At 37.3% G+C, this 25,513-nt stretch overlaps 2 protein-coding genes across 3 annotated transcripts; both read left to right on the top strand.

Annotated features, from left to right (window-relative positions):
* Window positions 1–11,071: 11,071 nt before the first annotated feature.
* LOC102227645 lies at window positions 11,072–12,917 on the top strand. Its single transcript, XM_005814536.2, has 3 exons — window positions 11,072–11,103; window positions 11,312–11,696; window positions 12,166–12,917. The coding sequence occupies exons 2-3, from the start codon at window positions 11,326–11,328 to the stop codon at window positions 12,755–12,757; spliced, it is 963 nt and encodes a 320-aa protein (XP_005814593.1). The 5' UTR covers window positions 11,072–11,103; window positions 11,312–11,325; the 3' UTR covers window positions 12,758–12,917.
* Window positions 12,918–15,570: 2,653 nt separating this feature from the next.
* LOC102227384 (homocysteine-responsive endoplasmic reticulum-resident ubiquitin-like domain member 2 protein) lies at window positions 15,571–24,234 on the top strand. 2 transcript variants are annotated; one of them, XM_023331131.1, is made up of 8 exons: window positions 15,571–15,666; window positions 18,447–18,501; window positions 19,533–19,651; window positions 19,829–19,935; window positions 21,361–21,459; window positions 22,049–22,387; window positions 22,882–22,990; window positions 23,456–24,234. In XM_023331131.1, exons 3-8 carry the CDS (start codon window positions 19,568–19,570, stop codon window positions 23,636–23,638), a joined length of 921 nt encoding a protein of 306 aa, XP_023186899.1. In that variant the 5' UTR covers window positions 15,571–15,666; window positions 18,447–18,501; window positions 19,533–19,567; the 3' UTR covers window positions 23,639–24,234. The 2 variants fall into 2 exon arrangements, with proteins under 2 accessions (XP_023186899.1, XP_005814592.1); XM_005814535.3 differs by having other exon boundaries at window positions 15,572–15,666; window positions 19,829–19,998.
* The last annotated feature ends 1,279 nt before the right edge of the window (window positions 24,235–25,513 follow it).

Raw genomic sequence — 25,513 nt, 5'->3', positions numbered from 1 at the left:
TTGGTTGTGCTACTTTTTGTATTTAGAGTTAATTTTGCTGACTTGATGCCAATTAAAACTTTGCTGATGTTAGAAAACAAACAATCTTCCCATTCACACAAGCTAAAGCTTTTATCTTAAATATTTAATGAATGGTTGTTGTTTTTGTATGTTTCTATGGCAAATAGCTTGTTTTCTCATTAAAAAATTGAGCTTGGCACTAAAATTACTAATGTTTCTAAATGAAATAAAACTTCCAACCTGCATGCCAGTACTCAAAGTATGACAGTGAGTCAGGGCCATTGTAGAAAGAAAAAAAGAAAATTTCAACCAAATAACTCAGAAATTTTGAGATTAATCTCAGAAAATTTCTGCATTTCAAAAGTTTAACATTTTCAGCTTTTGGAGTTTAGAAAATTCCTTGTAAAAGACAAAGTATTGTCTTTTATCTAACTTCTTGAATGTATTCACTTGTACAATTGTGTCATTTAAATAACCTACAAATATTATATCTAAATGTCAACATTTGCATATGTAAATTTTGTGACAAACTGCACATTTCTCATCTTCTTCCCATCTTCAAAAGCTGAGATGTCAACCTTGGAGCAGCAAGCTGCTAACGTCGTGAGTATTGCTTTTACATTTTAGCAGCTATTAATAGGTTGAAGTTTTGATTATTTTTGATAGGTTTTGTTTCATCAGCATTCATAACAACGTATTCGACTAATTTACCAACAACTGAGAGTTTATCATTTTAAGTATATTTTCCAGAGACCAATTGTCTTGTAAATTCAATTTATTTATATCTAAAAATTTAAATCAACTCCAAAACAAGGGAAATTTTGTATTGCTTTTTGTCTAATCACCTGGCTCTGGTAATGCTATGATTTGAATTGTGTAAATCTAATTAAAAAGTTCCAAAAAAATCTTTTTAAAAATCTAATAAATGTAAATTAGATAGAAACTTATATTTTGCTTGTCATTTTTTATTTACTCTATAATGAGTAAATCAAAGATTTCTTTCTATTTTATACAGGAGTATATTTATATTTTCTAGATGTTTTATAATTGTTTGCTTTTGCAGAAACTTCTACAATGAACAAACAAACGTTTGGAACGGCACTCCTCTTTGGTAAGAGCCTAAAAAACAGCTAGAGATGAGAAATCTGGTGAGAGAGAAGTTAAATAAGCATCTGTTTATAAAATGTAATTACTAATTAGCAAAGTAAAATATCTAAATTTATTTCACAACTTCACAAGTATTTTTTTATTGCAAAGTAATCTTAGTTGTTCTTCATCTTTCCCTATGGAGATGACCGGCTGCCAAGACCATAAGAGCTGGAGGCACGACTTAGCATTGTCCATCATGCTCGTGTACATGCTGCAATATGCCACTGTTCCTCTCCCACAGCAGAGCCTGCCATTAATTCGCAGGCTAGTTAGCATGGCCACCGATGATAGCAGATAATGGTTTCTCCGCCATTAGCACAACTGCAGCAAAATAGCAAACTTTAGCTTGTACACACTGGAACATTCATGAGCTTGATTGACAGCACTAAGACCCTTCTTCTGGTTCTGATTGGTTGTTTCTAACCAGAGGGTGTATTTCAGTAGATGGCAGTAGGGCCACATGGTGGAGACATAGGAGTTTGATTTTTTCACACATTATCTGTCTCATGTTATTGGCCTTTTGCAACTACATCACCTAATTACGCTGAGGCGCCATGATGGATGTGGGAAGTGAGGGCAGGAGTATGCAAGCGTTTTTGTCCGTATAGTCTTGGCTCTTACTTGTTCAAGTCACGCTAATTTGTCTGTGGAAGTAGCACAGCTAGTTGGGGTTCATAGACGCCAGTATTTACAAAATCTGGAAATAACTAGCTTAAATACTGATCACTTTCTTCCTCCTGACATGTTTTCTGATTTGATTAAATTGCACCATTTTGCCAAAAGTTACGCTACATTATTTATACCAACATGTCTTTAATTTTGTTTCCAGCGCCATAAGTGTACTAAGCTCCTCTTAATCTTTTATTTCTATTGATGCATTTTATTGTCATTTACTTATTTGTTTTATTATGTGTGCTCAATATGTACATTTTAAATGTGCAGTTGAATGACAAAGTCTGCGTATGTCTTACTAGTTTTTTGTATGCTAGCTGGTTGCGCATTTTTCCTTGATTACAAATAATTAGCTGCGTACCTTGTATAAAATAATATTTTATTACACCCGACTAAGCTTGCTAACTTATTAAGTATATGAACGTTAACCTTCTTACCTTGTAAAATGGTTTTGCTGCAAATCCGCGATCAAGCCGAGGGTTTGCAGTCATGATTGACAGCTGCTGCTATCCTTCACCGTCTGTTTTCCTCATCAAGATGATAAAATGAAGTTTGGTTATCATCCTCATCCGTTTGCCGACAGCCCAGCACCCTGTAACCATTTTGACAGTCAAACCAACAAAATAAAAGCGATATTAGGCAACAAATTCGGTTTTTTGACAGGAGCTAGCGGGCTCACTGGTTTTGACATCCATCATGGCGGAGCGCGCAGCGTTCTGAAGAGCGTCACGCGCCAATGGTCAAATAAATTCGCTTCACGGAAATTCTCCAATTTCGAAAAAACTTGTTTTAGCTCTGGCCCGAGGTAGCTTTTGATTTATTTCACAAAAGTGCAATGGAAACACTTTTTTCCTAACACACGAGTCACATCAGCAACAACGGGATGTTGTCGCTGCCGCAAACCAAAGAAGAAGACAACAGCAGATGGTGCATCTATGCACCACAAATTTGGAACAAACTTCCAGAAAACTGTAAAACAGCTGAAACACTGACTTCTTTTAAATCTCAACTAAAAACCCACCTGTTTAGAATTGTATTTGAAATGTAATCAATTACAAATTTATTGATGTAACTTGACTTAATGATTGATTCTATATTGTATTGTGTTTCTGTGTTTGTAATGATGTAAAGCACTTTGAAATGCCTTGCTGCTGAAATGTGCTATACAAATAAAATTTGATTGATTGATTGATTGATTGAACAGAAAGTACAGTAGTTGGAGGTTCATGGTGCGGCATGTTTTTTAAAGACAGCGTTAACAAACATATTCGCATGTGATTTAATGGAAACACTACAATTGCTAAATTTTGTGAGGGGTGGCGGTTTCAGAATATTTAAAAAGTTTTGTGCACATTTGTAATAGAAACGTAGCTATTGCTAGCTAGCTATCACAAATGCCTGAAGAGGATCATTATGCAAAATCTGTGTGGTGGGGTGAGGGATATGTGATCATTACTCCTGTAACAATTTCCTACATAAAGCACAATATAAGCCATAAACCTAATTCATTAATCATTACCTTCAACCATTTCTTTTTGAATATTCAGGTTTTTGCCTCGGCTCCTGCTTGCAGTTCCCTCTACGAAAGTACTACTATGTTAACCAGTTAGTGACCTGGCCTAAAGCTCAGCAGTTCTGCAGGGAGCATTACACCGACCTGGCCACGTTTGAGAGCTTGGACGACATAAAGAGGCTGCAACCTAATATTTCCTATTCCTGGGCATGGATCGGACTCTGGGATGATCCGAATGCCTGGCAAACTGCAATGGGCAACAAGTCCAACTCCTGGAGATGGTCTGCAACCGGAGAAACCAGTAAAACTGGTTACCGGCCGTGGGGCACTGGTGATCCAAACTTCAAAAATTCAGGGGAGATGTGCGTGTCAATGGCTAATGCTGGGTACTGGTATGATGCTAACTGTGAGATGAAACGCGAATTTATTTGTTACAAAGGTGAGTAAAAATTTAGACTCTATATATTTTGGTATAGAAATATGAGGTTAATTTATATTTCACTAACTTTTGTGTTTATTACAACAGAGTACAGGGCCACGCAAAAATATAAAAAAATGAAATACGAGAAGAAAGTCATAATATTACGACTACTGTGACTTTATTCTCAAAATATTGTGACTTTATTTTAGTATTACTTCTACTTTATTCTCACAATATTTATTTACTTAATATTATGACATTATTCTCATATTGTTATCACTTTATTCTCGTAATTTTATTTATTTATTTTTTACTGTGGCACTAATATTCTGTCGTAGTTAGTTTCTTTTAAAATAAAACATGCTTTTGTTTTTATGCACTTACAGAGCTCAATGTGAAACAACATGTGTTCATCGCAACTCTGGCAACATGGAGTGATGCTCAGAGTTACTGCAGAACGCATCACACCGACTTGGCAATGATTGAGAACGAGGCAGAAAACTCTGCAGTCAAACAGTTAATTCCAGTTGGAGTCGATGTTTGGATCGGGCTGTACCGAGTGCCGTGGAGCTGGTCTGACAAGAGTCCCAGCCTCTTCCGACGATGGGTCTCTTCCGAACCAAACAACTTTGGGGGTATTCAGAACTGTATCTGCGAGAATACAGCACATATATGGGTTGATGAAACGTGTAGTGCCACCAAAGTCTTCATTTGTGAACAAGGTGATTGTTAAATAATAAGATGTTATGACAAAAAACTCTGTTTTTAACAATGTTGTAGTAGGAACAAACTTTGAGATAAAAATTTCTAGAGGAAAAACATTTATGAGGTTGAAAAGTCAAAAATTTCCTTGAAAAAAATTCTGAAAGTTTGAATGTCAGAAAATTTATAGAAAAAAATACGTAAATTTTGGAGTTTGAAAAGTTAAAAATTTGCTAAAAAAAAATGAAATTAATCTCAGAAATGTCCTAGAAAAGTTTGGAAATGTATGAAATTGAAAAGTTATAAGTTTGCTAGAACAAAACTCAGACATTAGAAACTTTCTAGAAAAAATCTGGAAATTTCAGAGTTTGAAAAGTCAAAAAAATTGCTGGAAAAAACTCAAAAAAATTTAGACTAATCTCAGAAATGTCTAAGAAGAATGTTAGAAATTTATGAGATACAAAAGTTTAAAAAATGCTGGAACAAAACTCAGAAATGTGAGAAACAAATTTGGAAAATTCTGAGTGAGCTCTTGAAGAAAACTCAGAGATTTTATGAAACTTGGAAATTTCTGAGTTTAGGAAGTTAAAAATTTGATGGAAAAACTTACATTTTGATAATCTCAGACATTTTCTAGAAAAAACTTGGAAATTTCAGAGTTTGAAAAGTCAAAAAATTGCTGGAAAAAACTCAAATTTTGATATGAATCTCAGAAATTTTCAAAATTTTTTTTTTAAAGTTGAGTTTTTACTTTTTAGATTCATAAATTAACTCACTTTTCCCAGATTTACTCCTTTTTTCTACAAAGGCCGTAAAACTCCATCATAGTTTTGTCTTGTGGTTGTGACATGGATTATTTTTTCTGCTCAGTGGTAAAAATGAGCACCACTGTGAAAATGACGATGACAAGCGACGTGGATCTGACCGATCCAGCCGTCAACGCCCAGGTCCTCCAGCAGGTAAAGTGACCACGTTCCCTTTTACTTGTCTCAATACAAATAAAGGAACGTAACAAAATGTTCCCTTCCTCAGCTTGGTGCCTTGCTGACGAACCAGGGATGGACTGATTTCAAAGTGAAATGGAAGATTGTCTCCAAGAAAAACAAAGAAAACTGAATGCAACAAATTAATTACATCTGCTGATTTACAGGCCTTGTGTTTTTACCTTCTGCTCAATCAAATTGCAAATTATTGTCATAGAAAGTAATGGTATCTTAGGTTTTAAAGGGGACCTATTACTCAAAACTCACTTTTTGTACGTCTTTATACTTACATTTGGGTTTCAACTGCTTCTAAAAACAGATGAAGTACTTCAAAAGACTGTTTTGGGGATCAATAAAATCTTTTTTACTGAATTGAATTTGGAAAAAAACAAAACACCCAGCTATATTTAGGCAGTAAGTTAAAGTTTTTTGGTTTCTGAAAATTGAGTTTCAAAAGCTTCCAGAGTCACAGTCAGGCACTGTGCCGTTACCTAGCAACCCCAGCCCGTCACCTAGCAACCCAAGCTGATTTCCGCCATGTTTGGGCAGCTGGTTCCACCGCTGAGTACATTGTTCAGCGGAAAAGACCAGTGTTTTATTGTTGACTTACCATCCAGAAATATGACCTAATGATGATTTTGTGTAAAAGAAAATGTAACGAACCTGTTTTTATACCTGTTCAAGGCAGCAGAGGTCACCTGTAAAACAAGATACCTGAAAATAACAACGTAGCATTTAGCATCATATACAGCTTCCATTTAAAGCAAAGCATGAACAGATAAACTAAAACTGTGTACTGTAGTTGAATTTCTTCTATTCACTTGTAGAAGTAGTTAGAGCCACTAGAACAGTTTAAGCATTCCTCATTTGATTAATAGTCTTGGTTTTAATGGAGTTTAACTGTAATGTCAGGCTGTTTGCTTCTGTTTAAATGTAGTTGTACCAACTGTGACGAGTTTCTAGACCAGCTCAGATTTCCTCAGCAAGGAAATGAAGTTTAATAGCTTAGTATTTTTGTGTAATTGCAAAATGTGCAACATGTAAACGAAACAATGTATGTATTTTCTTTTCTTTCTATCTAATCTTAATCTGGTTGTGCAAACAAATCCAGGATTACTTACAGGTTTGTATTTGATAGTGTAGTGTAAGAAAATGTAAGGCCACCATATAATATCAGTAGATTCTGCATTCTGGTTTAGTTCTAAAAGAGTTTTTAATAAAACTGTTAAATTGAAGAAAGCAAATAAATTGGCAGATTGATTTTATTTTGAAGTTACAGATTGTGGCAGACTAAATACAAAAGACACCAGACATTTTTGGGATTAATTAAAAGAAGAAAAACGTACATATTTTGTCTTACATTTCACTTTGTGTTGGTCTATTACATAAAATTATAATAAAATACATTGAAGTTTCTGTTTGTAATTTGACAAAAACGTAAAAAACGTTAAACTACTTAAAGGAGCATTTTAAGAAACTGCATGTGAAAGCTTTAGTTCTGGACAACTTTACCCCCATCTTCATATAAAATTATAATTTCGAAACTGCATTTAGTATTTGGCTCCTTCACATCGAGAGGAGCCAGTTGAGGTGGCTCGGGCATCTGGTCAGGATGCCTCCTGGACGCCTCCCTGGTGAGGTGTTCTGGGCACGTCCCACCGGGAGGAGGCCCCGGGGAAGACCCAGGACACGCTGGAGGGACTATGTCTCTCGGCTGGCCTGGGAACGCCTCGGGATTCCCCCGGAAGAGCTAGAAGAAGTGGCCGGGGAGAGGGAAGTCTGGGCCTCCCTCCTGAAGCTGCTACCCCCGCGACCCGACCTCGGATAAGCGGAAGAAGATGGATGGATGGATGGATGGCATTTAGTATTTTCTGATTTGAACATTTGTTTAATGATCTAAAGCACATGTGTCAAACTCAAGGCCTTTGGGGCCAAATGTGGCCCGCCGTAGCTTTTTATGTGGCCCTCCAGACTCCAAATTACATCAATAAGTCCCTCCAGATTTTCAACAAATCTGTAAAACTCACTCAAAACTCAAACAAAATTCACACAGTCTACAAATTCCAAAATTTGCCTGCCTCAGCCTTTCTTGATGTCAAGTTATAGCCAATGATTGATATGGCGATGAATAAAAAAGTCATGTCAAACGTCATACATTAGCACAAATATAAAAATTCTTTACAAATATTTTTAAATTAGGACCACAAATCATGATCACTGATCATCGCAATCAAAATCTATCATTTTGATTGCAAAAAACACACAAAATCATCACAAAATTCTGGTTGGACTGATCAGTGTGAAAAGATGTTCAATATTATTTAATTTTAAGAGACACTTACTGAACACTGAAACAACTATTGGTTTTTTAACTATATAATGGGCTTTATCAACATATCCAGGCTCAACCGGCTCTTTAAGAACATTGTGAGTTTTGATATGGCCCAAAACGAAAATGAGTTTGACGCCCCTGATCTAAAACATTTACTACAAGCATGACAAATGACCAAAAACAGGAAATCTACAAGGAGAGAAATACTTCTGTTAAACTGCTTTAAATTAGAGAAATCCACCCTGATCAAATATACCATCTTGCTAAGACAAAGATATGACCCACGAAGATTTACCTCAAAGACAAACTTTGCATATGAAAATCAAAAGAAGAACCGTGAATTTTGAAGAAGGCGTCTTCCTTTCAATCCAAATAAGATGACGTCTAAACTTTCAAACACCAGCTGCATTGACCTCAGTAGTACTTTATGAATAAGAAAAGGTAGATGAGATGGATAAAATATATATACAGTATATATATATATATATATATATATATATATATATATATATATATATATATATATATATATATATATATATATATATATTCCCTTCTCACCCACCATGGGTGGTTCTTATCCTCTGAGCTCGGGTCCTCTACCAGAGGCCTGGGAGCTTGAGGGTTCTGCGCAGTATCTTGGCTGTGCCAAGGACTGCACATTTCTGGACTGAGATGTCTGATGTTGTTCCTGGGATCTGTTGTAGCCATTGGTCCAGTTTGGGGGTGACTGCCCGAGGGCCCCGATGACCACAGGCACCACTGTGGTCTTCACCTTCCAGGCCCTCTCCAGTTCCTCCCTGAGGCCCTGGTATTTCTCTAGTTTCTCGTGCTCCTTTTTCCTATTTGGTTAGTATTTGTTCAAGTTGAATTCATTGTGCTTATTAGACTTGATAGGGAATGTATTATGCAAACATTTTGGGTCACAGCTGGTTCAATAAAAAGCCCAAGTGCTTAAAGAAACAGCCATGGTTTTTGGTGTCTGGAAAATGAGCCTTTTCAAAAACTTCCAGGATGTAGTGCAAAACCACAAAATCTTACCAAGTAGTTTTGGTCGAGTTTCTTGTGCATCAATCTTACTACACTTGAAGTGAAATAATCTGCCAGTGTAACTAAAACTTTTTCACCAATATTTAGAAATTCAACAAACTCAACAAACAAGATGATGTCAGTGATTCTGCATATTTCGGTGTTGGTCCGAGGGGGGGGGTATCACCGATTCCAATACCGATACCGATAGTTTTTAAGTTTGATGTATTATCAAACATCATAATATTAATGTGAGTTACAGCAACATTTAATTTCCCTTTGGAATCAATAAAGTATTTTTGAATTTGAACTTCTGACCTCAAGGTGTTTTTGTGCTGTTACCTAGCAACCACAGCAAACCCCACCCCGTTACCTAGCAACCTAAGCTGAGTACTAGAGTGTTTGGTCAGCTAACCAGGCTAAAATCTCATTATATGAGAATGATTTTGTGCACAAAAATGTAATGAACTTGATGAAATGTAATGTCTACAGACCAGTGACGTGCAAAGCTGGTCGGGCACCGACTTAATCATAATCAGATATACAAATGTAGACCACCTGCATGTTTATATGAGGAAACTTCGCGTATGCGGACAACGCTGGAGGGCAAAAAGACAATTCTTTTACTTGCCATGCGACTTGGAAATTTAAGTAGGCCATTATTAATTTCGTGCTGTGCTCCACAGCAAAGGGAAAAACCATTGAAGTACAACTCAAAACCATGTCTTTCTCGCTCTTTGCATTGGCCAGGCCACACACACACACACACACACACACACACACACACACACTCAGACTCGTTGCCATAGCAACTGACAACAACGCCCCTAAAAACTCATTGAAATATTTCTCACTAAAAGAGCAGAACATCCAGCCTGTTGCAGTAACATGGTTTTAGCCTTAATGTTTGTTTTGCTATTATTAATAAGTGATTGCTGTGGTAAGAGGAGAAAACCATAAATATATCGCAGCACTTTACTGCATGGCTAGCTCCATGGCTAGCTCCATGGCTAGCTCCATGGCTAGCTCCATGGCTAGCTCCATGGCTAGCTCCATGGCTAGCTCCATGGCTAGCTCCATGGCTAGCTCCATGGCTAGCTTGCTGTTACTGTCTCTGTTACGGCAACCAGTAGGGGGCGCCAAACACCACTCAACACAAGGCAATTATGAAATACATACAAAGATATTTACAAAACATATTTTAGCAAGAATTTCACCTGTATATCTAATATCCGTTGCATATATATGAGCTAAATTATGAAAATCAGTTCATACATTAAATGTTTTTTAACCATTTTATTGGCGACGTGCAGACAGGAGGAACATGCTGTCATGGCAGCCATTGCAGTTAGCGAGAGGTTGATCAATCCCAGGTGAGGCTCAGCTCGCTGCTGCCTCACCTGCTGCGCTTCCCAGCAGGTGAATGGAAAGTTCAGAGGATTCAGCGATTTTGAAGTAAAAATAATAAAAATTGGTTAAGCTAAATAAAAAATAAATACTTTGGGCGTGCCCACGTTTGGAGGCCTTGGGTCCTCGACGCGGCCATCGCGGGTTCGATTCCCGGACCAGGCGACATTTGCCGCATGTCTTCCCCCTTTTCCTGTCAGCCTACTTTCATTTAAGGGACACTAGAGCCCACAAAACCCCCCTGGAGGGGAGAATAAATAAATACTTTATAGTACAGGGTGAAAATAGCAATATAAGTTATTTTATCATATTTTTCCATTATGACAGGTGAGGCTCTGCCTCACTTGCCTCCCTTTACCCCACATCACTGCCACAGACCTATCCTAATCTGTTCAAGGAAGAACAGTAGGTTACCTTTATTGTTTTTATGTGTTTGGCATTCAGTATCTAATACTGTTAAAACTTTGCCTCTACACAAATCAGTGCTGTTCTTTAAGCTATAATTCCAGACAAAAGCAAATTCTATTACAATTGTTTTGCAAGTGGAGCTGAAGGTGAACAAAGTAACTAGGAAGTATCACCAAGCCACGAAGAGAAGGAGGGTCAACTGCCTCTCTTTGTTTGGGGGTGGCATGCTACTATTATATGCTATATTAGATTTAAGTAAATACCAGATTGAAAGGATAGATTTATAACAAAACAAACGTTATTTAGAAGATTTTGAAAAGGTCCCGGCTTTACGGTCTAAAACTTTAAAGAAAAAGAGAGTAAGGATTATTTAATTTCAGTTTTTCTTTTCTAATTCCCACTGCTTTCCACAAGGTGGCGGCAATGCGCCAACAAATAAAAAAAACACATTTGAAGAAGAAGAGGAGCCTCCATCAGGAAGCTGAGGGTAAATACTTGTAATACTCCTCGTTCCTTGTTTTTCTTTTTTTGAATATGACGCCTCATTTAACGTCCTTCATTTGTTTTCTTTTATTCAAGTCTTTACCATAACTGTTTGTTTTTGGTTTTTCTGCTTAATCGCAAAAATCAGATCACAACAAATATCTTTTGTCAACGTTACTTAAACACTTCGCTCCACTGTCCCTTTGGTTCAGATCTGTCCGTGGAAATGAAGCAGGAGTGCCGGGACCTCATCCTGCAGACATGCGGTGCTTCATCGCTGCGTGTCGGCGCTAAGATCCAGACTCTGTGGAGCGGTTACGGGGAGATAGTGCGGCTGCACCTTGAGGGCTGTGGGCGGCCCTCTGTGGTGGTCAAACACATCAAGTTTCCGGAAGAGGCAGAACATCCGGGCGGCTGGAACACGGATCGCTCCCACGCCCGTAAAGTCAGGTCCTACCAGGTGGAGACCCACTGGTACCAGAACTACTCCACTAATCAGAGCTGCCGCATCCCCGTCTGCCTTGCCGCCCGTTCCTATGGCGACGAGATGTTGATAGTTCTGGAAGATCTGGATGTGGAGGGTTATGACCAGAGAAGGTATGACCACAGACAGTCAAAATTGAAGCTGTTCGTAAATGTGAGTATCTCTGAAACGGCTTCACCTAACCAGAAGTGTTATAAACCATTAACCACGAATATGAAACAATTTATAATCACAATTTTTGCGCAAACTGCCTGTATTATTGTTCTCATCTGAACAGAGCAAATCCCACATTGTCACACTTGTATAAAAAATCAACAACTCCTGCCCCTTTATTATACACTATGCACTCTCTAAATGAAGAAACTGAAATTCTATCAGAAATTGTCTTACTAACTACAAGTAGAAAATGTTGATTTATCTTTGTATCTATATTTATTTACAGCAAATCTATTATTTATATTAAGGCTATAGTATGCTTACCTTTAGTTGAACCGAGTATTGCAGCAATGTCTTCATAGGTCTCCCTGACAAGGCAGATGAAATGTGATTTTTAATGATGGATGTTCATGTTTTCATTTACAGAACCAGCATTAAGGACAAAGAGATAAGGGCCTGCTTGAGCTGGCTCGCCCACTTCCATGCTCTCTTCCTGGGTGTGACCCCAGAGGGTCTGTGGCCGGTTGGCACCTACTGGCACCTGGAGACCCGACCGGATGAGCTGGAAGCCATGGACGACGTTGAGCTCAAAGCGGCAGCGAGCGACATCGACGGGGTCCTCAACGAGTGTCACTTTAAAACCATCGTTCACGGTGACGCCAAGCTGGCCAACTTCTGCTTCTCAAAGAGCGGACTGGAAGTGGCCGCCGTAGACTTTCAGTACGTCGGCGGTGGCTGTGGCATGAAAGATGTTGTGTATTTTCTCGGTAGCTGCATGGATGAGAGGGAATGTGGCAAACGGGTACCGGGATTTTTGGACCACTATTTCACAGAGCTGAAGGCATTTGTTAATAAAGACGTGAACTTTAATGCTCTTGAGAAGGAGTGGAGAGAGATGTTTGCATTCGCATGGACGGATTTCAATCGTTTTCTCCACGGATGGATGCCAGGACACTGGAAGATCAACCGGTATAGTAAGGAGCTGACCAGGGAGGTTCTGCAGAAACTGAAGCAGTAATCAGAACTACAGATCATTAGGTGCTGTACTGTGAACTGTGATGTAAACATGAAGATCTGACTATGGGAATTCTTATTGAAAAGAGCCACCCAAACAAGCCACCTCATGCACTTTACTTCTGTTTGGTCAGCTGTGGATAATAAAGACTTTTTTAAAAATGCTTGTTTTCAAAAACTAATTAGTATCAAAAATAGCTTTTACACATTTTAAAAAGTTTTGTGATCCTTGTATGTTTAAAAGGTCTAATCAAACATCAACTGTTTCACTTTGATTTTGACTCTTGGACTTTTTTAGTAACATGGAAACAAATATTAAAATTCTACTAATCTCTTATTGCCAGGGCAAGTTAAATATGAATATTTGATTGTGTTTGAGAAGTTTTTGTCAGAGCACCGACAAAAACAAAACTAATTTAATCTCACTGAGAAACATGAAAAACAGGAGCACTGCAAGTTTCCCTCAGGTTGTGGTCAATCTCAGGCTGTGTTGTGCCTTCTCTGATAGAAGCACAACGCAGCCAAAATGTACAAATCAAGTCCTTTATTTCATTTTTTAATTAAGTTTTTGTCAGTCCAGTTCATCTTTAGATTGAGCAGCTGAAATAAATCACTCAAAGACCCAAATTAATATCCTATTCATGTCAGTAATGAATGCATATAGGCTTCAGACCAGAACTGTGTTTAGCAGAGCCTGCTCTGCCTTTGTTTATTCCTTCATGTGGGCCACGAGAGAACGTCACAAATCAACACTTATTTCCACCTGGAGACCAAAACATGTCTGCTGGAAATCATGGATGATCAGGAGTTCAAACAGACAATCATTGGTGTTGACCTGATACTTAACGAATGTTCCTTCTAACCATTTAATCCAAATTTTGATGGGTAATGTAACAATTCGAAACACTAATAAGTGGACCTCATCAGTATTACTTGCAAATTAAGCTTTTACAGATGAGTTTTTAGCACCATCCACATCTGATTGGAGGAACGTGGCTAAATGGCCACAGTAAAACTAAACTATTATTCTATGCAACGTCATTCTTTGTACTTTCACAAGTCACTCAAATTTACTTTAAAAGTCCTTCAATTTTAGAGCTGCAACATCCTTCCTCAAAGTTCTGTTTTCCTCTATGAGTCTCTTTATTTCCATCTGCATTGCAGTGATGGATTCAGAGGTGAGATCAGTCTGAACGTTAACTGATTTTCTGTGTTCAGTATATTCCTCATCGTCTTCATGAGCAGCATCGCTTAGATCAAGCAATGCTGAAGCAGCAACTTGCTCTAAAATCTTCTCTCTCCTATAACGCTTCCTTTTGCGTCTTTGTGTGCCTCCAGTGGGCGTGGTTGCCTCATCCATCCCATCACAGCCCAGATTTATAGAAGGCGCCCAGTCTGGGTTGGCATCATCATACAGAGCAGAAGGTCGGCCTAGGAGGAAACAAAATTCAGCACAATATGTTTCGCCTTAAAATGACACAAAATTTCAAAAATACTTTATTTATCCCAAAGGCAAAATGACAATTGTCTTAACTCATATCATTCAAATATCATTAGAGTCGTTCTGAGTGATGGTGATGGTGTGGGCAGGAAAGATCTCCAGTAGCAGTCAATCTTGCAACAAATCTGAAAAGACCTCTGACTGAAGACTGTTGCTGTATGCCAGCTTTATGACCACCATGAAATGCTCAATTTCCAGGCAGTAGCGACGACATTCCACAGTAGAGTGGATTTCCTGGATGACGCCATCAGTTGTTGCCAAGCACTGCTAATCCACCTCATTTGCTTTTGCTGCTCATGGTTAAATCTCAAGTGTAAAATTTGAACAGGCAAAAGTATTAGCAGACAATGTCTTATATATTTAGCTTACTTTTCTCACATTTTGAACACTTTTATCAATGTCTGACAAAAACCTCAGAAATTACCATGCTTACATTTGACACAATTTTATTAAATCTAAATGTTAACATAAATATTAAATCTAAATGGTAAAATTTAAATTTAAATCTTAACAATAAATTTCTATCTAAATGTTAAATCAAAATAAAAATATTATACCTATATGTTAGGTCTAAATGTAAATCTCTCATATTATTGATGAATGTTAATTTGCCTAAACCTTTTTCTACTTAAAAAAAAAGCTTGCGATTTGTTTCAAAATTATTTTTAAAAAAATCCTTAGTACTAATGCTTTTATAAAACAGGAGAATATTGGCCGTACCAGTCCTTGCTTATTTATTGTTGTCTCTAAGCAAAACTATTTAGAAAAGGTCAAAGGTTTTATCTGGCAAGTGTTGAAAAAAAGTTTGGTGACATTTAGAGACAAAAATATTTAAGCACCTAGCAGAGGAAATAGTGTGGTGGTGGTGGGCGGGGATTCGACACTTACATTGTGTTGCCCTGACAACAGTAAATTACATTTTTACTTTATAACCCACTTTATTCCGTGCTGGAACTACAACAGTAATAGTGACTAACCTGATACGAAGTGATCCGAGCAGACGCGGATGTAAGGTAGCGTTGAATCTCGCAGATTATCCCTCGCTATTCTTGACAACCACAAACATCGCCTCCGTCTGGACAAGCTCTTCGTCTTCTCGCCCTGGTTCGTGATGACCGCCGGCAACCGGAAGAAGCTTTTCACGTCCCGTTGTCCTCGGTTTCCACAGCCGACTATAGCACAGAAACTCGGCATTGTGCATCCATGAAGGAACACGCATCACAGATTAGCTGTCGCTACAGACTTGTGTGTCCTCCAACATGGCCAGCCAGGAAGCTCCTTGACGTCATAATCAGCTGTTATGAAGGCGGTGGTCACGTGGGTTCCGCCCCTATAGTCGACATTACAACACCACGGCAGGAGAGCCGAGACTAGCAGGGGTGAGGAGACGACGCTGTTAAAGGAGGAAACAGGTACAGAAATGTATTTTTCTGAGTGCATGTATGAAAGTCAGACGGATAAATATGTTGTCAATGAAGTAACGACGTGATACATGGCTAGTTAAACTGGCTAACAAGCTAGCAAGCTAACCGTAGCTTCATGAATAGGGTTTAAATAAAAAACTTCATTTAAAACTATCCGTTTGTCTTTTGAAAAGCGAGGCTTTAATTTGAAAATGTCTAATTGTTTAGGTAGCTGTTATTACGTCTGACCCCCCCAAAGGCTTCTGCCTTTTTGAGGGAATATTTAAATGCCAGTAAACATGGCAGGTGGCAGTAGGGTCAATAGAAACCCTGAAACTGCGCATATAAGTGACATTTAGTTTCTGTTTTAATTTTGGTTTGTGTATTTCTGCAAGTAAAGAATTGGGTTTTATGTAGTATAGAACAGCAACTAACACATTTCAACATACGTGTAAACTATAAACCTGTTATGTGTTTTCTCCTCTGTTACATTGCATAATATTAAATAAAAAAAATAGTTTGTTTTCACAATGTCATAAAACAGTAAAACCTCTATTTTAGTGTCTCCAAAATCTGTATTTTATTGTTGAAAACAGATGTTTTAATGGTAAAGTAACTGTTAAGATTTAGTTATTGTTCAAAGTCTTACATGTATTATTTAAAAGTAAATTCCTTTTTCTGCACTTCCTTTTCTAAAACTAAACAGACAAACAGCTAAGAAAGAAAAAAATAACTATATTGTTTTCTTTGTAGGCTTTTTTCAATAAGAACGATGTCCTAGAGCTTACCAAACAAATTCTGTTCATCCATTTACATCTCATTCAGAATGTGCAATCAGTAAATAGAAGACATTAAATATATTTTACCAATTTATTTTACTTGTTTTTTTTTTATCTTTTTTAATTCAATTCAAAAAAATGTTTTTTATCCAAAATGGAAATTAAATGTATCATTAAGACATATATCATCCAAGTATCTGTGGAGTCATTGTAGATGATGATGCTGTGGACAGGAAGGATCTCCAGTAGCAGTCAGTCTTACAGTGAATCTGAAGGGACCTCTGACTGAAGACTGCTGCTGTATTACAGTCTAATGTCTTGTCATTATGTGCTAACAGCTCGAATTCTGGGCAGCAGAGACAATATCCCACAGTAACATATTGTAGATGACGCCATCAGTTGTTGACAAGCTGTGCTAATCCACCTCATTTGCTTTTGATGCTTCTCCTAAAATTTTTGTCTGGTCGTACATTTAGAAAGGCAGACACAGATGTTGAAGATGTGTAGTTTGAATTCATTTTGAGAATCTGCATTTCTCCAATTTTTCTTGCATTTTTGTTTGTCTAAATTCTATTTTTAAGATGAAACCACATTTATTCCTCAAAAATATAAAGCATCCCACAGATCTTATACTTGTCAGACCAAATAAAGACTGCAACAAATAAGACTTCTTGGCTAGAACACGTTTTTCAGGATAAACAATATCCAAACTTTAGTTCATGATTGCATCATGAAAAAGTATGTACTCATAAATGAAATTTTAGGATCGCCTTCACCAGAAGATTTGGATACATTTATCTTAAAGTCTCAAACTGCTATGAGTTCAACAGAGGAATTGGTTTCTGGTTAGCTCAGTCTTGTGGTCGGCCATATAAAGATGGTTACTTCTTTTTTTAAAATAATTTTGGAAAATAGCCAACAGTTTGCACTTACAGATCGGTTTTCCTTTTGTTTGGTTTTTCTTTGGCTGCACGGAAGTGAGTCTGTGCTAGATACCTGGAATATGCTTTGAAATCCAAACCAGTCTGCTAGTATAATTGAATCAACAAGCCATTGTACTCAAAACATCAATTTGATGGAGCATTTTAGCCATAAATAAGGTTGTAATAAAAGCTCATCTTTCCAGTTCCATCCAGGCTCATTGAACTGCTGGTAGTTAACTCAAAGCTGCTAAAACATGTTTCAGATTGTTTCTGGTTAATTTCAGATGGGTCTGTCTTTAGAGATTTTGCTACATTTGCTTCAGTTCATATCATAAGAGGAGTGGCAGCATTTTTCATCAAGTATGTTCATGTTTTAGCATAAAGAACTGACCTCACTTTAGTTAACAACTCAAAAGCAGACACTGTTATTTAGTTAATAAAAACTATCTAACCTGCAGCAGCTCACAGAGCTTGTTTTGCTTTTAGTTGCTGGTACAGTAGCCAAACATGCATGGTAGTAATAGAAAATTACATTCCTGCAAAAATCAAGGGACCTGAAGCTCAACTGATTTCATAAACAGATATTTTTCTATAACGAGTTCGTCTTCGGTTTTCTGTTTTGCTACATGACATAAATGGAATCTCATGTATTTCCTTATAAAGTGTAAGGATTTAAATCACAAGCTTACAATTCTTGTTAGCATATTTGATTGTTCTACAAATGAACATCATGCTTATGCTGCTCTCTAGTTTTATCTGCTGTGTCCTGTTCTAAGAAAATGCAATTTAGCTTCTGTTGCTCAGCACCATTACTGCTATAAATGTCGGGAACCTGGAGGTGAATTTTCAACCTAATTTAAGATTCAATAAAATGTTGGGTTTCAAACAGTGACTGAAACTTGTGTGCAAACCCACTGCATAGTGTGTTAATGACACTGAAGTTAGGTAACCTGAATCGAGCAAGCAAAAATTTAATTAAGCAAATTATTAACCTGAGTTGTTTTTGATTATTTATGTATGCCTTGAATTTAAATTGTAACACTCTTCATCACTTCATCATACTATTAGTGTTTTGTTTGTTTCGCAGCAATCCAAAAAACTGGAGCAGATTTACGGAGGAAGACCACAATGTGATCACAGAGGTAAGCAATGCTTGAACATTATCTGCAGGTAAAGCATTATGTGAAAATATGACATTTCAAATCGGAGTTTAAAAAACATTTCTGATTCACCAAAAAAAGAATTAGTCACACCATCAAAATAATATATTTGACAAGAAGTTGTGTGTTCAGACTATTTTCCCACTGTGGGTTTCATGAAAGAATAACCAATGATGCTGCTATGTTTTACAAAATGTTTTAGTTTTTTTTAGAAATTATTGTGTTATTGATTAGATTAACAGTTGTACTCTTTAATGTGATTGGTGCAATGTATTATCCTGTTTGAGTTTTTTTTTTTATCAATTATGTTTGTGTTTGACTGTTGAATCTATATTGTGGTCAATTTTGCTGTTTTGGAATGGTAGATAAATCAACATGAGAGTAATAAATTATGCTTACAATTTCACACATTTGCTTGAAACATATAATTTCCATCTTCACAATCTTATCTGTTGGTTACTTGACAAGTTTCTCTCAGCTGGAACTTCATAAGTATTTTTTTTCTGAATTAAACTGACTTTGTAGTAACACTAAAAGTTTGAGCTGTTATGTGTACCAGATAAAATCTAGTTTTTCTGTAATGTCTGCTTGACATAAAGTGCTTTATATGACAATTTGACAATTGTTTGATTTTTATGAATAATTTTTGATATATGAATCACACAACCACAAAGAACATTTGCGGTTTTACAGCTGTCCAAGGCTTCAGACCATTATTAATAAATTGAAGGGTGTTACTGTACTATTTAATTTTGCAGATGCAACTTATCTATGAGCTAGGAAACTGCAGTGTTGTTTATTTAGTTGCCTCATTGTGCCTCAGTCTGTGGGGGAACTGAAACAGGCTGCCTGTCAAACAATGGCTGATCGAACAAACAAAAGGGGATTATTGTGTGTGTGACTTCCATCCTGTTTCACTGTAATCTCTCATCTCCCTCTGCTTCTGGCTTTGTCTCTGTTGTTATTTTGCTGCCTATCCTTTCTCACCTCTCAAATCATTTGGTTGTCTGCAGCATGATCAACCCTACAGCAGGATGAATACCACGTGATGCATCTGGATTATCCATCTTTTGGTCCCTCAGGCTCGCCAATGCCTCACACTCCCTCCAACTCCTCTGCTTCTGACTCCGGCGTGAGTAAACATGTTTAAAGAAACAGTCAGAAACCAGATCGAGCTAGATGTTTTGCTGTGACGAAAGTACTTCACTTCACGGAAGATTTTGTTTTTAGACTTCTTGCTTACATTAATGTCTTCTTCATAACTGTAACTTATTTGTTTGGTTATATCAGTGTTTATATGTTTTTGCAGAGTTCAGATGGCAGCAGCTCCTCCTCACCTGCCTCAAAGCCAAACCTGGACAGCCAATCAGCCTCCTCCTCTTGTGTCTCTTCATCTCTCCCAGAATCTTGTGATGAGTTAAGGCATCGCAGTGGGCTACCCTCATACCATCCTCAGACAACCAATGGTGTTCCCCACTAGTGAGCACGTTTTGAGTGAAAACCGTAATATAAAGAGCTTAATTTTTTGACGTTGTTTTTGAAATCATGAGAATAAAGTCATATGTTTGCCAATATACACAATAATACTGGAAGAAAGTCATAAAATGACTTGAAAAAAGTTTTTAATGAGAGCAAAGCGTCAATAGTTATCAAGATCTGATGTGGCCATGTTAAAAGATTAAGTCTGTGATATTTGGAAAACCAAAGTATAACTTCACAAGATGTTTAACATTTCTCATTTAATCTTTTTAAAATTATTTTTCATGTAAGGGTTATTTACTACTTTATTCTGCTATTATTATATTCTAGTAATATTATGAGTTTATTCTTCTATTATTAGGCTTTTCTCATATTATTATGACTTTATTCTCAATGTTGTGACTTTTTGTAGCATAACTATTATTACTACTTATTTTGGTAATATTGTGAATGTATTCTCTTAATATTCTGACTTTGTTCTTGTAATATGAGTTTATTCTCATTATGAAGACCTCATTCTCATCTTGTTTTGGCGTTTTATTTCTGCGTATGACTTTATTTTTGCAACACTACAATGTTTTTCGTGCAATATTATGACTTTATTCTTGTAATTAATTTTTTTCTTAGCCTGATCCTAATACTCTGTGGTAAATAACAACCCCTGTAACTCACTCATACAATGAAATGGAAAAATAGTCCATAAAGTTGTGATTGCTAAAGTTTAATCAGAAAAGGAAAGTAATAATTACTGGTCATACCTTCTCATTATTTTCTAAATATCTATAAATTATTGAACTAATTAAGTAGCATGAGCAGCATTTTTTTCTGATTTTTTTATGTTAATATTACCTTGCTTTATTGACATAAATATTCCAAATAAAGCAATATTTATTAATAAAACAATATTGGTTAATATTGCTTGACATAATTATAATACATTTGTCTGTTGAGAGATGAAAACAGGTGATTACTCGCGTCATCCGACAGCGGCAGGACTAAATTCCTCTTTTTATAAGGTGACCTTTTAGTAAATAGTTTCTATTCAGCTTTTCTGGAAAAACCACCTGAACTTTAAGAGGTGCCAGACACAAACCCAGTCATATATATGATATTAAACAGTAGGAGATCCCAGGAGCATAATGAGTAATTTACAGAATGGAACATCTTGTTCTTTACAAGACTGGAAACAGAGCTGTAAAATATGTTTGAGTTCAGTAAACCTCACATTGAGGAAAAATTCTGGCAACACTCTGAAGATTAAATACATTTTATACAAATACAAATGCTAATATGTGTTTTTTTTTTCTGCTTTCTGTGCCTCGGTGTTATTATATTAACTAATAAAACTGTAATATTCCACAGCCCAGATGGAGCGCCTCTACAAGGCGGCCTTCCTGCCAGCATGCCCATGCAGATGCTGTGGTGGCAGCAGATGTACGTTCGACACTACTACATGCAATAGTAAGTGTGTTGCTAGAGCTCACTTCTACAACCTTATAGGTAGGAAACAATTAATCAGTTATTGAAATAATCATCATCTAATTTGGTAATCGAATAATTTTTAACTAGACTACATAGAATAAAACATGCAGTTACATTTTGCATTTAAGATGAGGGAAATAAACTTCTATATATCGACAGATTATTCTTTCACTACTGATGTTAAGTAAAGCAGAAAGGACTTATCTTCCCTGGTTTTTGTTAGCTGCAGATACATTTGATCAAGTGTTCACTAAAGCAGTGCTATGTTATTGCATTTTAGGGGATAGTTTTTATTTTCTTATCTTAAAAAGTTTATTTGTGCATCTGAATTTTTATGTATTTCAATTATTATTTAAAATAAAATTAAGAAGTTAAATTAAATGTGTATGGTGTGCCAATATTTTTCCCCTGATTAATGGTTATTATCATAATCTTTAGCTGCAGCCCTGAAACCTTATTGTGTGAACAAGCTTCCTTATGGGAATCTTCCCTTGGATTTCAGTTTTAGTTGTTCTTCCTCTCAATGTTGACATTATTTTATGCATTTATAATGCTTTTTTCCTTGCAGTCAGGCAGCAGTAGCTGCGTTACAGCCTCCCAGCGCTCCTCCTCCTCCTCCATCTCCACCTTCCTCATCCCCCCATCAGCCCGCTCAGCCCAATGAAGCTGTGCAGCCTCCGCTGGGCCCGAACCCAGCCCAGGACCCTCTACAAGAGAACGTGCCTGCCAACCCAGTCCAGATGAACGCACAGGGCGGCCCGGTGCTGAACGACGACGAGCTGAACCAGGACTGGCTGGACTGGTTGTACACGGTGTCACGGGCTGGGGTTCTGCTGAGCATTGTGTACTTCTACTCCTCCTTCAGTCGCTTTGTCATGGTGGTCAGCGCCATGTTGCTCCTCTATCTGTAAGTCACTCATACTTTCTGTATGCATTGTTAGGAAAATCGGGCTGAACAGATTCTCACAGAAACACATAGAATGAGGTCAGAACAGAGTTTCAAGAGCTGCCTTTGTTCTTCTTTGCAGTTGGAGAAAATTTTGTTCTGTTTTTCTGTTAATCCAGTTTTTCTTTAGATCCTTTATTTTTTTATGTTCTAAATGACAATAATCCCACACTGCTCATATTGAGGTCAGGATTCCTAATATCTGTTTTGCAATCACAGTATACGGAAAAGCAATCATAACATTGCCATTATGTAACATATTCGGTACATTTTACACATGTTCATACATAGTCTTGAAAAATATGGAATTGGCTTTTAGCATTTTACCAATTCTGTATAGATTCTGTATAAATTGTAAATAGTTTTCCAGCTGTTGTCCACAGCTTAAGATGCTATTTTTTTCTTTTTTGATAATTTTAGGTTAATTTTTATTTCAACTTATTTGTGATTTTCAGGCACCAGGCTCAGTGGTTTCCCTTCAGACCAGAACAGCAGAACATCAGAGGAGAAAGGGCCGCTGCTCCTCCAGGAGAAGTGCAGAGGCAGCAGGAAATGCAGGAAATTGTGAGTTTGATGCATCAAATTCTCTGTTTTCTGTGTTTCATTGCTTGTGAAAATAAATGAAATGTTAAATTTTCCTTTTTTTTTGCAAAAGCCCCAAGTTCATCAGACGAAATCCACCTCCAAATGTATCTGTATCTGTATCCCGTTTACTTTTTTTTCTCTCAACGTTGTATTTCAAAATTGACTCTACAGAAAATCCATATGTGAGGACAAATAATTGATTTGATAACAGAAGATGCAAAAGAAACTCCTGTGAGCGTAGTTCATCTATTTGCAAAGCTGCAGGTGTGAATGAACTAGTTTGTTGTTCATTCAACAACAACCTAGTTTCTTTGCACATTTTTATTTATTAGCCTATAATTTATTAACTAACATAAATGATTATTCAACAGGATTGTGCAAAAAATGTTGTTACCTTGAAAACAAGAGTAAGTATGTGACACTGATTGTGTCTGTTTGTCCCAGGAGCGACTGATGGATGAGGGGATGGAGGATGATGACAGCGGTGAGGAAGGCGGAGGAGGCAACGAAGATCGGATTCTGGGTGCGGCCATGCCAGAGCCGAGCATCCTCACCGTGGCTTGGACCTTCATCAGCACCTTCTTCACCTCACTCATCCCTAACGTTCAGCCGCACCTGGCTAACTAGGAAGACGCTCCGCCCGTCTCCCTCCTGCCAGCAGGTACCGCTCTACAGTTTCCAACCTTCATCTTCATTGTAGCACCCAGTTGAGTCTCCAAACAAAATCACTCGAGTCTGATTGGACGGTAGCAATCGGTTGTTTCCAGTTGACGGCTTCTACTAACGGGATCTGAGAGCAAATCCAGAGTGTCACTACAAAAAGTACAAAAATAAAGGAACTGAAAAAGAAAAAAAAAACTGTCTCTGGAGTAAATACCTCAACTGCGATGGGAAAGATGATGGCGAGACGCAGATGGGAGCCGTCTTCCATTTCGAGCAGCGATGGACTCATGATGGTAGATTATTTTATTATTTTATTTGAGATGTGACTGGTTTAAAGATGACGTCAGAAAATCTCTCTAGAATGAGAGGGAGTTGTCCTTATTAAAAAAGAAAACCTTCTGAAAGACATTTCCATATGCACACAGGGTGCATACAGCGATTGCAGCAATTGAAGCTCAATTTTTCACACGTTATCATCTATTTACATGTGTAAATATATTCATCTATAATTCCAATATATATTCTTTTTGAATAAAGTTCTGCCTGCATACAAAAATCGACTTGATTACAATGTGTAGTTCTTCAGTTGTCCTACAGATGGCAGCATCCTCACAAATGTTTTTGGTGCTTTTAGGAAGCAGAGTGCTTTAGCTTTTGTCTTAACTATTAATTTCTTAAGTAATTTTATAAGATATTTTCATAATTATGTTGTGTAAAATGACATTCTATGAAGAAGACAGAACCTCAAAACAATTAATGAATGTCTTGTTTTCTTTAAAGAATGTAAAAAAAAAGACAAGACAGAGCAGAGCAGATGCACAAAAAAGAAAGCAGATGAAAGGAGGAAAAAGTGAAAATTCTAACTAAGAATCATCATTACAAAATCAGCATCTCCTTCTAGTTGGTACATGATATTCAGAAGGTTTCTATTTAATTCAGTTGATGAACTGAAATCCATTTTTAAATACATCATTCTGTATAATAAACTGTATAAGTTTCACTACTTGAATAAATTGTGGAAGTAATTCAACTTTTTTTAATTCAAGGTGCACTTGCACAAAAAATGCATCTTCATAGTAGGAAGGTTAGCAGAATCCTAAATTTAAAGCAGGTTTCAGCATCGGGTTTTCTGGCACACACAGTGTTTTGCATTTGGGCAAAAAGGTCAGTTTTGGTCTCAACTGATCTTCCTCCCACATACTTGTTCACATACTTTTCGTATGTGGCTTGTAGAAAACTGAACAGAGGACTTCTTGCCCTTCTTTGAAAAGAGGCCAGCGTTTGTGGAGCTTTCCTGATTTCTGCTTGCTTGTCTTTTTTTTCTTTGCGCAATTATGAACATTCGATTATTTCTGTTTGTTTGTTTTGGATGAGCTTTGATATTGGATGTGTCTCCCTGCTTAACGAGCTCATCCTACCTCCAAACATCACTGAGAGAGCAGGTTTGACTTGAACTTCCAGCTGAAACCAAACTTGAACTTTAAGTTGCTTTTCGTTTCTGTGACACTGGGGATGGTGTGGAAGCAGCTCAGACAGCAGTGCACTTCAGAGTCCTCCAAAGCCCCTCTAATCAAATGACCATGGATTTTTCTGTACTTGGTCGTAGATGGCCCAATTAATTATGCATGACACAGGCTTGACGGCCATTTGATTTTGTTACATGCTCCCCCTCTGAGCCGCCGATCCAATCAGGTTAGAACCCTTCCCTCCTCCCCCGCATGCCTTAGGGTGGGTGACTGTTAGACTCCCCTTATCAGAGGTAGAGATTTCTTTAAGAGGGTGTTTGGGACCTTGTAGGACATTTCATCATCATAATAAGTCCTTGTTATGCAGTCGACT

Source organism: Xiphophorus maculatus, chromosome 3 (assembly GCF_002775205.1).
Source record: "Xiphophorus maculatus strain JP 163 A chromosome 3, X_maculatus-5.0-male, whole genome shotgun sequence".
Lineage (NCBI taxonomy): Eukaryota > Metazoa > Chordata > Actinopteri > Cyprinodontiformes > Poeciliidae > Xiphophorus > Xiphophorus maculatus.
The sequence above is the reverse complement of the archived record's forward strand: the minus strand, read 5'-3'. Positions and strand labels throughout refer to the sequence as shown.